This window comes from Bombus impatiens, unplaced genomic scaffold (assembly GCF_000188095.3).
Source record: "Bombus impatiens unplaced genomic scaffold, BIMP_2.2 scf_1506, whole genome shotgun sequence".
Classification (NCBI taxonomy): domain Eukaryota; kingdom Metazoa; phylum Arthropoda; class Insecta; order Hymenoptera; family Apidae; genus Bombus; species Bombus impatiens.
This window is the reverse complement of record NT_177925.1, coordinates 276,080-291,578: the sequence shown is the minus strand read 5'-3', so window position 1 is coordinate 291,578 and position 15,499 is coordinate 276,080. Positions and strand designations below refer to the sequence as shown.

The window sequence follows — 15,499 nt, the reverse complement described above, 5'->3', positions numbered from 1 at the left end:
GGCAACGCGCCGCCATTAAACGCGCCAGAAGAAATCGGGAAGTCGTTCCGCGAAGCGGTACCAGTTTGTCAAGTTCCGTGGACATTGAAATAGAGACATCAGCGCGGCCAATGAATCCGGCAGTAACAAAGAGAACCAACGACGAGAAGAAGGGACAGAAACGGTGGAAGAAAGATAGAAACGAGGGAATGGCCGGGAAAAGAGGGGCTTGTGGGTGGAAGACAAGTCTCTCACTTGACTTTTGCTAATCCAGTGTCCGCGAGGTTGTGAATGAACGCATAAACGACAACGGCCTGCGTGAGCAACGGCGCCGTTAATATCGCGTGACAAGAATAAACGTCGGCCATAATTCAATATTGTAATTATACCCTCGTAACAGGCTTTATTGTGCCGATTAATATGCGTCGTTAAAGTAATTGCCGGTAGCGCGGACTACTCTCGCACCTATAACAGCCCGTTTAGCCATCTTAGACGCGGACATAGAGGATTGTGACACGCGATTCCCAATTTGCGCACGTTCTTCGCGGTTGTAACGCCGATTGATCGATTCGGACGAAGAGGCATTCGCGCGTGCTGCACGCACTCGCGACGTCTTTATTTACAGCCAGTTGTGTATTTCGTTCGTCGCCTTCTTAACGTTCTCTCGTACGTACGCAGACTCGCGAAGGCATTTGGCCGCTCGTAGAAAACTCTTCTGCGAATATCTACAGCAGGATATAACGCGAGACGCGAATTTTCTTCGGCTTCGGAATTTCCGTGTTCTTTATTCGCGGAAGATCGAGGCGAATCCCGTCGCCAAGCGAATCGGATCGAAATAAGAATTCCAATTTATAGTTGTTACGTCGCTGCCGAGGTCCACCCTATTTCTTTCGATACGCACGTTTAATGGACGTAAGTTGCAAACGAGTATTACGTAGCTGACTGTGTCTAGAGGTTGAAAGAATCTCGGCACTTTGATAATTTTATATAGTATCGTTTGAATCGAACTACAGGCGACGATTTTTGACGATTGTTTCGAAAATCGGGAGGTCTTCAGAGTCGCGAGATCTTAATAATTCCGCGGTTTTTCCAAGGCAAACAAAAGATTTTCGAAAGAGAGAAAAAAAGGACGCTTATCGTCGACTCGTTACCTTGTTACTCGTGAAATCGACTACTTTGTCGGACGGCTAATGGGATACCGTGACAGTTTCTCGCCTGTTCGTGGAAAAGGCGGTCGTGGAGCGAAGAAGGCTGGGCGGATCGCCGTTTCGGAAACGTTGCATCGAAAGAAATTTATCTTTATAGAAATTCTTTTCAGCTCGTCGACAAATGGAAATTAATCGGCCGCGAACGGTTCGAGAAATGTTCTTTTAATCTTACTGCGCGTTGTAAATAATAAACTTTATCGCTTCGATAAAGGTAGTTAAACTCGCGTGGTCCGACCGACTACGGTTACAATGATTTCTTTAACTCTCGCAGGATGATTATGGAACGTGGTAGAACCTTTCGAACACGCTTAAAATAGAGATTGTTGGATAGAGCAAACCATATAACGTCAAAATTAGTATACCGGACAGTTTCCGAACCTCTGTTACATAATTCTCCTAGAACCCTTCCATCCTTCGACGATCGTCGTCCGCTCCGTGTGGTTAAAGAAAAATCGAAGAACCGACTAAAGATGGGATACAGGAAGATACAGGAGAAATTCGCGGCGTTGAACATCCGCAATTATCGACTCCCCCCGAAGACACGCGGCACGGAAAAGGCAAGAAAGCAGAAGAGGAAGAGGTCGGTGCGGATCCTCTTCACGTTCTCATGACGCGGCGGTCATTTTAAACGAGGTTCGCGCGTCGGGACCACCCACCTCATGGAGCTGGCTGATTATATATACCTCAATTTCGGTCGTTCTCGACGTTCCAACTTCGTGGCTCTCGCGGCATTTCATCGGGTAAAAATCCGAAAAGCGAGAACGGTCGTGAGACTTTGGGCTTGGAACGCGTTTTAAGAGATTACCACAAACTTCTTCCCCTTCTACCTTTCTCTGGCTGCTCATCTTCCTCGTTTTTTTTTCTCCCTCCTCGGCCATCGAATGGCGTAGATGTGTTTCTGGATCTACTAATTGGTCGTAAAGGAAATTATGTTCCGGCCTCGTCCTTTCGGGCGAACTGCGCTACTCGCTGCGCGGGAATCGCTTCGACCGGATCCACGAATTAGATTCTTTGTCGAGATTTCTTCGCGTTCGACGATCTCGCGAGTTCCTTTAAGTATTGTTCGCTAAACGAAGGTTCCTTGGTTCCTATTTCGACCAATAATTTGAAATCTGGCTGTTTCATCTTATAGAATCGGTCAAGCAATTAAGATCGCTGTCAAGATTATGAATTAACGCCAAGACCTTTCTTGTCGTTGAGTTGAATTTAGGTAAAAGACACGAGACTATAAATTGAAGATTCCAGGTCTTGAAATCCAGTGATAAAATAAAGTCAAAGAAAACAGAATACGAGATGAAATTTCTTCTAAGCAAGCTCGAAGAAACTGCTTTCTGACCTCGATAGGATTTTCAAGGGGATCTTCAAACTCTTCGCTGTGAGTTATGGAAAGAGGTCTCTCGTGTTACGGAAAAAATCACTTGCTTCGAAGAATTCCGTGGAATTGGTCGCGCGTGCCGCGAGTTCGTCTACGAAATTCTACCCCGGCGCTGGTTAACCGTTTGTTGTTGGGCGGCTATGGTGCTGCCGGTGGTGGCGGCGACGGCGCTGGTGGTGGCAAATATATTATGCCTCTCGTAAAATTAAGTTTTTACGATCATTTTATGGTCGCGCGCGGTCCGTCGATGCTTAGTACCTATAGGTGTGCATTTCTCGCAGCTGTGCTTTGCGCGATTCGGCTCGTGTCGACTCGTCACAGATCTCTTTCATCATACGCGTCACCGAAACATTGTAATCGTTTTCGGAAACTCGGTTGCCTTGTCCCGCCAAATCCTCGGTCTATTCCATGCCGAAAATACCATTCTCATAGTCAGCTAGATCGTGATTGTTTATCTGGGCGCGAACTTGATGCAGAATTAGACCAAGCGAGCTTAACATTATGACGGCTAGTTTCCCACCAAGAATTAAAAAGATACGATTTCCGTCACGTTCTTGGAAAAACTCGATTTCTAAAAATTCGATATCTCCGAATATTTAGAAAATAAAAAGGTAGAGAAATGAACGATCAAAGAAACGTCTAAAGAAACGAACAGATACAGGCTTCGATGGTCGTCGTAGCGTTAGTAAAAACGCTGTATCTGTTTCTGCGTGCGATATTCGAAATATTGTAAAATTACGTAACGCCGGAAGCTTCGAAACGTCGAAACATTCCATACATTACGAGATAAGACAATTTTCAAGAAAGAATTACTATCCACTGCACTATTCGAGCCAATACTAAGGCTTTTCAACGAGTTCTTCTATAAAATTGAGAACACACGAGCCACCTTTATCCCGTAGCAATCTTCCAGTTCAGCTTTTATCGTCGTAGACACGTCGAACGTTGAAAGATGCGAGCTACCGTTTAACGAACGAACGTGTCGTCGAGAAACACGGTAAACTGTTTGATCGGGCAAACGGTCCGAGCGACTAGGGTCGAATGAAGCCGGTGGAAAGCGTCGGGCGCTCTCTCTCGAGGTTTCGGGGTTGCAGCTTTCTCTTCGTATGAAAAAATTCTTGGGTGCCGATCGGAGAGGACGTCACTGAAAATTCGGGTCACCATCGGTACGTCCGAGTTTTGGATCAATGGAAATTCCTCGTTTGTGAAAGTTTCGAACGACTGCCGATCGACGGTGAAGCAAAGGGAGGAACGTACTTATAGTTTGTCCGTTCTAAGAGCCGAGCTTCGAAACTCTTGGTCGAAATTATGCAACGCTTCCAGACGAATGTTCAACGATATAACGATAATAGGAAATAATTTTGGATTGCGACAAAATTGATTTATGAAGTAATAACAACGACGAGTGCTATCGTAAAATGTTACGTACGAACTGCTCGAAACAATTAGGCGATCTGTATATTCTCTTCCAATTATTATCTTAAAGTCGTACAAATAATAATTTTAGGATATTTCGTTGCTGTTATTCCTTTAATTTCTATAACAAAATTCTCTAATTGTCTCGGGAAATTTAGTTTCCTATGTCTTTTGTTTTTCTTGCAACGGACTGACAGTTGTTATCTGATATTTAACACTTTGAAGACCGGAGACGCGAATTCGCGTCTTTCATTTTCCATTCATGCGGTATCCTATAAAACTGTTAACTAGCGTTAAATAAAACAGTAAAAAGAGCGATACATGCCGCAAACAAAACGTTACGAATGTGTCTTTAAAATAATAATACGAATGATATGAAATCGTGATCAATATATCGGATGTAATATTGGTCGTCTTGAATCATTTCAATCGCTCGGAAAACACGCGGGAGTTCAAGCTACAAGCCGGTCGTCGGGGCATTAAGAAAGCAGTAATGTCAACGAAATGTCAAGTGAACTTTTGACTTTTTGACAAAGATGAACGACACCTGAGTATCCGAAGATAATGAAAATTTCACGTTTTATAATGTCCTTTATCGCGTCGGAAAGAATTATTTTCGAAAATTTGAATAAATAGATCTTCTTCGCATCGGAAGAGAAAATAAAAGGAATAAGAACGACTAAACTTGGAAGGATAAAGCGGCCACGTTTTCCCCGCGTGCAGCTTTCGAGTAATTCCACGACGGTTATGGTGTTTACGCACGGCGGTGAAAGCCAGGATTGAATGCTAAAGAAAGGCTAGGACCAAGCGAGGGGATCGTATTATTTTAGTTGAATTATTTATAGAACGTTGCAGGAAAAAGGCACGCGCTTCGTTGCCCGGGAAGATTTCACCTGAAGAGAAATATACTCGCGCGAAGGGGGTGAAATAGAAAGAGAGGAAGAAAGCGGAAATCGACGTGTCCTCGCGAAACGAGAATAGAAGTTCGGAGAAAATTGTGGCTGATCCAACCTTCAGATTTAAGGAAATACTCTCGGAGACACACGAGGGCCGTTACGAAATCTCGAGGGTTCTTCTCCCGCAGGATAAACGTTCGTTCGATCGGTGGCCGAGTTTCCCAGTGTTGCGGTATTTTCGCGTATCGCTCGAAAAGCTGGCTGAGACACGAAGGAATTCGCCGATAAATTCGAGCGAAAGGGTGGAGAAAACCGGTCGGGGCTGGAAGCGAGATCGAAGGCTTGGCATCTGGATATCTTTCGAGGCGTGGTTGTGATATAACCTCCTTCTCCATCTATGGCATCGCTTCCGTGCCTGATCCTACGATAGCGATATCAGTCTGAAAGTGTCTCGAAATCTTTCTCGTCCGATATACGACTTAATCTTATTTAACACTGTATCGGCTATCCGTAAGACAAGCTTCATTTATTTTTGTATAACGAAAGTGAGTAAGAAGAAGAAAAATCTGACAGTAGAAGAATATCAGAATTCTGGAATGCAAATTCCGCGATGTTCGAAAGGTTGTCCTAACCGAACAAAGTCTAAATATAGCGTGCCCGAATAAAGATAAAAACCAAGACGCCAAGAGCTTAAAACTCGGACGATTAGGTTGCAAGAACGCGATACATTGTAAAGTTGACGGTCGGAGCAACCCTTGTTTCCATCAGCGTTATCATCGGGTCTTCGTCCGAGTCTGGGAACATCGAGGCGGTTTCTCCATCACGGAGGACTTTATCTCGGGCCAGCCGACGATAGAATGCAAAACAGTGTCGCAAAAACAAGCTGCAGGGGAAATCGACGAGTAGCCTGAGGAGGAGTTAAAGGTGGAGAAGAAGGAGACGGAGCAAGGTAAAGGCAAGTTGGCGGACGGAAGAGGGAAGAAAGATCTTGGGAGACTTTGCCTGATGAGGACGGTTCCCATGACGACGCAACCCCAGGAACACGAAACGGTCTAGCCATCCTTGACTCAATACCGGCTCGCCATATACTCACGTAGCTCGCATCGAACCTCACCACCACTTCTTCGGTCTTCAAACCCTCTTAAGCTCTGGCTGGTCCCCTGTCCCGTCCCTCGCCCCCTGCCCCCTCCGCCCACTTTCACCGCCACGTCCCTGGCCAAATGGAATATCCCACGCTTATACTTTGTTCCATCTGCGGGTCCATATCGTCCGTTCGCGTGTACAGTGTACACGTGTGTACGTGGTTTACTCGTGTGAGCGACGGGCCGAGCGCGGAATACAAACGATCGAGCGTGCTAACGGAAAAAGAAAAAAGAAAAGGAAAAGCGCGAGCAGACTCGGAATTGCGGCATTAAGGGAGTCGCCGAACTTGGACGTGTTCGCCTTTTGTCGATTCGAACACGTTTCCTGGGAAAAGAGTGAACGTGAGCGAGATAAATCGGCCATCACTGGGATAATTAGCTTCTGGTTCTTTGTTATTCCTTTCGGAATTTGCGAGTAGCGATTGCCTCCGTTTGTTAGGTTCGATTTAGGAGAAACGCATCAGCCGTTTCTCCAACATCGTCGTGCTTAGATCGCATGCTTTATGGCTCTATTTTTCTTTGCTTCGTCTTATCTCGATAAACTTCGTTGACTTTTCACTGAGAATCGATATCGAGTAATCCATCGTTTTATCACTTTGTTTCAAATATCCTGTGACTTTTCACCGTCGAAAATATCACACAACGGCGTAAAAAAGTTTCTTATCTCGAGAGGGCGGTTCCTTTCCAAGGTATTCGGGAAAAAGTTCTACGACGAGGGTAGATATTTCGATCGATATTAAAGAAACATGCCGTTTCGAAATCTCTTTCTGAGATTTCGAAATACCAACCTACGAATGCTCCACCCTCTAATATATCTTCAACCCAGAAATCGTTCGAGCATAGAGAAATTATCGAACAAAATCACCAATAATATTGGTCTCTCGAACGATTTGAAAAAGAGCTCGAGACTATTCTTGACTCGCATCGAATATTTTTCCCTTGGAAAATTCGAAAATCTAGATTCCATCTTCGAAAACATCGATTCGCGAGTATATGACGGATCCTGGAGATAATTGAGCGCGAGAAGGTCAGTCGACGGTAACTCGGGTCAGCGTGGCTCGGCTAGTGAATCGCAGGGAGAAACCCAGACTGGGAATTGGAGGTCTGACCGGTCTCGTAGAGCGCACGCCACTGCCATGTTGGAGGCGAATGTCGGAAGCGGCGTTCGGGATTGGTCGCGCGGCCATATCGTCTGCCTGTGGAAACGAGAGGGCGTCCCGGTGCTGGCGGCGTTCCACGCGGAAGGCGTCCCGACGCCCTGCTAAAAACGGCACGCGTCACGTCACATGGTTATGGGACTCAACCCCTTTTCCGCCCCTCCTGCCAGACGACCGCCAGAACCAGTTCACCGAGTCGCGGAGACGACGGGTTTCGACCCCTCGCGGCCAACGCGATATATTCCAATTCTCTCGACAGCGATTAACGAGCATTTTGCACGCTGCACCTTATGGAACAGTTGACTTCCATAAACGATCTATGTCGAGTTTCAGGTTGCAATTTTTGAAGAGGGAAACAGGCGATTTTAGGGGTAGTAGAAGGGTGAGTAACTGTACGTACGATCGATGAACATTTGCACGTTTGTTAGCATCCGTGGAAGGGTTGATTTTTATGGATAATCTCAGCCTTGAATTTTTGAAGGAAAGCGAGGATGCATAAAGGGGTAGACGGGGGTGGGTTATCGTATTGTAAATACGATGAAAAATACGACAAAGTGCGATACTTTGGAGGTTGTAGAGGCGATGAGAAAGCACATATTTAACGCGAGATGCAATTGAATCTAAAAATTGCTTTCTTGCAAGAGAGAAAAAAAAATAGAAAATATGATTTCTTCCCCTATAGTCCTCGTAAGATATGTCGAGGACGTTTAATGCGAAACGAGGTCGAAGAATGTTCGAGCAGAGAAAAGAGAATATATTTTGCGGATGAGTTACTATTAAAATGTATACGACCGAGGGATTGCTGCTTGAATGATTTAATATATAATACATATTAAGAACATGTCGAAGTCTATTGGAGTTTTCAGTCATATAATCCAGTGGAATTGGATTAAGTAAATAAAAGTTGAAGCGTAATCTCCGTCATTTTCAAGATACCCTTCTAAAAGCCAGAGTTTCCCCGTCGAGTGTAATTTTGCAAGAAACTTTTTTCACGATTCGAGTTTCGTAATCTCTCGTAAGGGGTTTCCGCGTAATGAGTGCAACCCTTTCTGCTGAACTTTTAGTACCGTTGCCTGGCGTGAATTAAGACTGCCATTGGCTCCTTTGGGATCCGATTTTTTTTAATTATCTCAGCTGCGTTATGCCTCTTATTTTTTTTGAGTGGTGCCTCGGCTCCCACCGTCTCGCAACGATAAATGACACGCAGCTGGTACTCATCGTTCGAATAATCTTTTTCCTGGAATGTTTAAGATTCGATAAAAAGAAATTTTTGTATACGTTTTGAATCGGCATGAAAGCGTTGTATCTGCACAAGTCTGTATTTATTGGAAAATCTATCTGCTCCATATAAAACACCCCTATAGGATAACGAGGCGATAAATATCGACCCATTACAGCGACAGAGGGTGTTATCGAAAACGTGCGTTTGAGAGCAATAAACTTTGAGGGTAATAAATTTCATTGTAATCCACCGGTCAAGGTTAAGAATGCTATATTTTTAACAGCCGCTCGATAATTCTTAACTATCATCGCACCAAAGGACGTAAATCTTATGAGGGTTTGTTTAGCTTTCTGTCCGTAGACCTTAAAAAATAATTATCATAAACCATTTTATGAATTTCGAGGCACAAATCTAACAAATCTATTTCCAACTAAATATCCGAAGAACCGTCTTACACCCTCGTCACATAATTAAAATATGCTCTGTCTTTTGACTTTCTCGATTTCGTTTGAGCTTCTCGCATGGACTACGCTAAAATTTGCATAAAGCCAGCAACATTTCGTTCGACTTGCGATCGTTGTGACAGCGATGGCGCGTAATCGTCGAGAATCATGGGATTTTTAATTCGATTACACGGCGAAATGCGTGCTCAGGGCCGAACTGGACGACGTAAATGGTAAATGGACGGCTTCTGCGAAGCGTTTCATAGGAATGGCATAACACAGCTACCCCTCGCTGGGGTTAGATACGGCAGGGAATCAAGAGCTTTCTCGTGTCCGGCTGTTGCGCACCCTCGACCAATCTCTTCTGTACACACCGATGTTGGCTAGCGTGTTTTTCACGCGACCACCCCTTCTTTTCGCCCTTACTTCGCTCCATGACGATAATATTCCTCGTGGCACGTCCTGCCCACATTTCGCCAAGCTTTACCATTACCGTCTCTCTCGCTTTCTCCGTAGGTCTGTGCCGTTCTACCTACCGTCCCAAGAAACTGGCCGACCTTTTGTGTCGCATAAATGGTCAGGATTTGTGTATTAACCATTGGGATAAGATGTTTCTCTTTCCAGAAGGAAGATCGTGACACGGTAGTTTGTTGGGTATCATTGTGTAGATACGCGTCGAACAGCTCGTTTACGGAATATGAATATATAATTATGTACAGAGGAATTTCCTTTATCCGAATTTGTCGGGAAATAAACAATTCGTTCGTACAATAAGAATTCTATGATTTTCCCTATTATGTACTGTCCTACTATCTCTGTGACTAGATTCAATTCCAGTTTGACCAGGCACTAGCTGTAATCTGGTTCCAATTTTTATGTGGAGATTTAGATATCTATTAATTTATTGAACGGTATCTGATTAAGATTCAAATCATACGGACTTGTTTTGATTTCAAACGATAAAGATTGAATCGATATGAAAATTCTTAAAGTACTTCGTTGCGAAAATATTTTCCTTTGCGTCTCACGGTCTCTCTCTTACACGCTGAATCGACACGTTTCCTCTCTCTCTCTCTTCAAGCGTCGTTCACCGGTCCGCCGTAAACTCACCCCCAGAGATTTGGCTCCGCAGACACCTCCAGAGAGCATTTCCACGTTTTCCACCTGCAGTCTCGATTTCGATATTTACGTTCAGCGCGGCGAATCGAAATTCATAGGCACGCCCATGATTGAATTTGCCGACCTTAGAAGAGAACCGTGATGGACTGGATCTCTTCAAAATGTTTCCGTGCGTTCGACTTTTTCTGTATCGTTCCAACAGGAAAAATTCGTAAAAAATGATTTTAATAATAAAGACATCACCAGTTGCTTTGGCCAAAGTGGCGAGAAACGTCATCGATATAGGAACGGAAACATGTTTTCGAAAGTAGTAAGCTAAGAGGCCATATTATAGGTCGATTAACGGCTGTACAAGGTACCGAACTTTATACCTGGAGCGATATATATAAAAATATTTTTACATACAGTCACGTTAACGAGATATAGGTATGACAAGATCAATGATTGTTCCCTTTCTTTCTGTTTCAGGCTGATGTTTTTCTTTATAAACCTGTAAATAAAAGGCCTCAAAGTGTACGGCGCCGTGGAGAAGACGTTTCACCCGTTCGAGCTGTGCAGCAGGTGAGTCAAATCTTTCTGAAAGCGTCCATTGTTTCGTATAATTTCGATCCTAACAGAAAGTGTTAGATTTATTAAACGATTTATTAAAAAATGTTCTGTACATTTAAAACATATATATCATACGTAGTCACGTGTAATACTTCGACGAAGTTGATCGAATCCCTCATTCGATCGCAGTTGTACAATTTAGAAGCGCGTGTTTGATTTAAATTGAGTCTACGATACTAGCCATAAAATTATAAGATCGTCGCGAAATATTATTGTTGAAATTTGCGAGAAGAAAGTGGCACAGATAACGCGCCTAGGACGAAAGTAAGACGCGTGGGAGTAACGTAACGTGGCGATCGATCCGAGAAACGCGATATCTATAAAACACTTTCGATTGGATGTGTCACCGTTTCATGGTGTTTGCTAATGTTTCAGGCTTTCCCGCGTGTTCCAGCCGGGAACACTGGCCGGTATACAAGGTGAGTTGCGCACGCGTCTATTTCTGTTATATTCCTTTCTTTTCTTTTTGTTCAAATGAAACCATTACTCGCCCACGGTACGTTCGATAAACGTTTCAATCCTCTTAACACCGATCCCTAAAATTCATTTTATCGAATTTTGCGAACTCGTTGCACCTGGAAAATGTCCGATCGCAGTGACACTTGGCAATCGACTATGAAACGATTTCTAAACGAAGCGACAGATGCACTTGGATATTAAAAAAGAAAGAGAGAATCGACGCGCGAAACGATGAAAAGAAGCGAGGAACGCGAAGAAAACAGTGACATCGTGAATTTTTAAGGTGATACGATCACCCCCGACGTCTCGTTCGGACTAGACGAGTTAATTCGCTGCTTGTAGCCGACCTCGAAACCTCGAGCTAAAAAGTCGACGATAACGTACTGTTTCCTAGGTACGTACTTGCCGTAAACAGAGGATTGTATACAACTGCGTCGCACTAAAAGCTACTAAACCGCGCATACTACCTATAAATGGGCGGGTTGCTATAAAGCCCATTCATGATCGCGTCGTCTGTACAACGAACGTCAGGTGGCTCGCGCCTCCCCCGCGATTTATCGCACTTCTATTCGAACGAGAGGTCTCGTGCCTCCCATGTACTTCCTACGCAAGCACAATAGCACACGACCCCGATATCGGTGCAGACAGTGATTCGATATATTCTACTTCAAGTAGCGCGTTACTTAAGAATAAGCAAGGCAACGATATATTATCGACTGTTATACGAAGGGAATCGATTTTGTTGGTAATCTTATAAAATGAGATTCGCTAACTGGTTAGTTCCGATAGCGAAAGTTTTAATTTTCTAATAGATATTAATGCAAGGAGAAGAATAAAATCCTAACTGCACGACTTAATATTTAAATTATTTAGGACGATATTATTCGTCCGTTTCTCTCAATTTACCTATTACGAAACAGGAAACAATGGTTAAATAACACGAGTCTATGACAGTGATATACAACATACATAGCTTACAGTATTTTCTTCGACTCTTGTTACCGCTCTGGGTACGCTATTCTTTAAGTAAAACAAACTTAGGACAATGATATACAACTTATACGGTTTACAATGGTCTCTTCGACCCTAGCTGTCGTGTTTCGGTACAATTTTCGGTGCTGCTTTCTACACTACTCTAATCCGCTGGAATTACTCCTGCAACCCTCGCAATAGCTTTTTTTGCTATGTTTTTGTGTGCGAACGGTACGGACGTCTCGTAGGCAAATACACCTTTCTTAATTACCCATACATCGTAAAGGTCTACGGACCCGTTATATTAAGCCTATTGTCCTTTTTCCTTAAGGGTATACTAGGTCCCTAGGAATACTACCCTCAGAAATTTTGCCTGCATTTTAAATACCGCCTATTGTAAACAAGATTTCGTTCTTAAATTTACTTCAGCGAGATTTGTTGACGGAATGGCTTGAAAAGTAGAGAAATCTTGGAAAATTCTGTTCCACCATTCCTTTATGTAATCTTCTCGCAAAGTCGAGATATTTGACGTTGATCGTTAGAGGCTCGTGGTTACGAGGGACGATCGTGACCGTTTAGAAACAAAGTCAGCGCGAACGTCGTAGTCGTGTGGACCTTGAAACTCAAAAGAGAAATTTATAGATTTCTCGCGATTTATTGCACCAATAATAAACTCTCGCTAATGGATCAATTACGTAACCGAAGGCTATCATCCATTTGCAGGTGTGTTATATCGGAGTCAGGTTCGATCACCTTTTAACGCCATCGTTTATTACTAGTTTCAAGTTCAATCTCTTCATAAATAGTCGGAAGGAGCTTCTAATGTCAAGTTTACTCACGTCGAGTATCTTATTCAAATATACTCATATGCCTTCTGTTGCACGATTTCACTCAGGACTTTTTTATCTGCACCTTTGTTGCTACGTAATGTTAAGGCCTTTGCCCTTCCGTCGAAAAAAGATGCAAATCGTACAGTTTAGTATACGCAAAATATCAAGTCGTGGGAACTAGCCAAATATAGACTATGCACAGTAAATCTTCATTTATTGCAATGAAATTTTAGTTTTCGCAAAGTTGAATCGACTCTTGCTCATTGGCTCTGCTTATCTGAACACTGGCCATATATATTCTAGTTACCCGAACAGTTTACTCCTCGATGGATTCAGATAGACGAATAGGTTCTAAAGTACAAAGTTTTACTCGGTCGCAACTTAAAATTGACTCGGTTGCTTTAAAAAGGCTCGACGATGGACACCAGCGTTGTATAGATTTGCCGATAAACCTAACGGGCGTTCGAATAATTTGATAATTCGTTTGCCGATTAAGAAGCATCCCACGTCGAGGCGCGATCTAGTGGCGCGCGAGCCTGATGGACAGATGGAAGGCGTATGTGCCACCGGAGTTGTTGTCAGACCGTTTTACTTTACTGCCCCATAAAAGTACCGAGATTTAGACTGCAATACTGCCATGACGTATTGTCGGCACTTGTGTGCGTGTGCACGTACACGCGTCGTTACAACGTGCGCGTCGATTCACGCACCGTAGTGAGATCGTGGCGGTCGCGAGACATCATCCGTTCCTCCTTTCGCGCGTGACGTCACGCGTGCAGAACAGCGGAAAACGGTCGAGGACTCGGTCATTCGTTCGCGCGACTCCTTCGATCAATTCTCTGTGTTGTTACGTCGGAGAACGTGGCCATTAGGATAATTACGCGTCTACGAGGAATTGGTGGACATTGATTTAGCGATATGGAACTGTAACGTATTACGATCGCGACATTTTCGCTACTTTTCGCGTCTTATCACGGTAATTCTGTCGTTGTTGTTGTTGTTGTTGTTGTTGAGTCTAGACTCGATGGATTGAAAAATATAAGGTTTGAACTAAAACGAATAGGTGTAGCGACTATTTGGAGTAAAAATCAAGGCGATAGATAACTCGGGCAATTCGAACGATTACTCGGTGTTGAAGCCACATTTGTAAACAAATAATTTAGCAACGATAACGGCTAGTCGTTATTCCGCGAGATAATGGGTATCGTAAAAGACGCGGTGTTCGATGACGGAACTTGCCGAGGATCGACAAAAGTTGCGACCACGCGTTCGTAAATATAACGATCGAAATGACGTTAGTCTTGGAAAATTGAATTATTTCGACTTAAAATATCGGACAGAAGCAAACGATCGAGAAAGAGAAAGACGAGAAACCTACTTCTTTGGTTAAGGACGAAATTTTACGAGCTCCCGTGTCTTATTTATCGCGCGTTGGAGGCGCGAAAAAAGTGGAAAGGCGCTGTAGACTACCGACGCGAAAATTTTGATTCGTGGTAACCCAAGGGACGCGAAAATTGTACGCGGGATAGTCGAAGAGGCACCTGCTGTTCGACGATTGGATTACGACCTGGTTCAGATCGTTCCTTTCGTTTTATTTTCGTCTCTTTCTTTAGCCAAGAGTCGTGCTCGCAGTGGAGAAAACGCTTGCAAGCGCGAAAGAAGTCGCTCGAGCGATATCGAGATTTTCGTGAAGAGGCCCGCGCGTATACGTGTTTCGCTGCGTTTATGCAGGCTGATTCTCGCGCGATGCAGAGAAGGGAGAGAGGCAGATTAGAGTGCGATGGACGAGGGTAGGAAAGGGGTTCGGGGCTAACGGCTTGGCAGAGCGCGAAGTGGTAGGGGGAAGAGAGACGTGTCCGTCCAGGGTTTAGTTATCAAACGATCCGAGAGATCGCGCTCGTGTCGCCTTCAGCTCGTTTGCGCGTCGAGCCGCGGGCAGAGCTCTCAGTTGACGCTCAGTTCGGCTCAGCGAGGCCAGAGAGAAGAAAGGGAGTCTTTTCGTGTGTGTAAACACCGCGCGTGTGTGTATCATCATTGCCTGCCAGGATTCCACGGCGACTGTGTAGCTCTCCACTTGAGATATCTAAGGCCGCGTGCACCCCACGATACTTCTCCAGGGATCTGTTACCTGACTTTTCAGGACAGAAAAAAAAAAAAAAAAAAAGGGAAGAGCGCTGAGAGAGCCACTCGGTCCGATCACGAACGTACCGTTTCTCCTGCCCGTGGTGATCCTTGACGCGAGTACGTCTACTGGGATTTCTGCGATTCGTGGATAGCGCGCCTCTCGCCTCGGAACGGTCGGATAGAAGGAGAAAAGACGTCGAATCGAAATCGAAGGATATTTAAGGAGGATAGGGTGAAAAGGCGAGAACAAGTGACCGGTGGAGACGAAGTGCGCGCTGAAGTGGACGTCGCGTGTGTATTCGAAGAGAGTAATGAGCAGCGTGACAGTTTCCTTTGAGGAAGGAGACGGGACGACATGCAGCTCGAGCATGGTCCGGACCGGGACGACGATAGCAAGATCGGTCGAGCAGTGAAAGAAACGTGCTCGTGCCGTACGGACGACGTGACGTGCTCGGTCCCGAGAAGACCACGATTGCCAAGTGTCCTGGTCGCGACATGTTTCAGCCGCGTACCGCTCGTTGATCGTTTCGAGCATCCATCGTCGCCGG

The 15,499-nt window shown here is 44.5% G+C and overlaps 1 protein-coding gene across 7 annotated transcripts in view; it reads left to right on the top strand.

Annotated features, from left to right (window-relative positions):
• The window catches only part of LOC117152412, an 83,035-nt gene extending 71,176 nt beyond the window's left edge, over nucleotides 1–11,859 (top strand). For all 7 annotated transcript variants that reach the window (XR_004462794.1, XR_004462793.1, XR_004462795.1 and 4 more), the window contains 2 exons: nucleotides 10,426–10,518; nucleotides 10,942–11,859. Coding sequence is in view for 3 of the 7 variants with exons in the window: in XM_033324149.1 (XP_033180040.1) it covers nucleotides 10,426–10,518; nucleotides 10,942–10,989 (141 nt within the window). In the remaining 4 variants the exon portion in view is untranslated. The remainder of the gene's footprint in view (nucleotides 1–10,425; nucleotides 10,519–10,941) is intronic.
• Nucleotides 11,860–15,499: the final 3,640 nt, after the last annotated feature.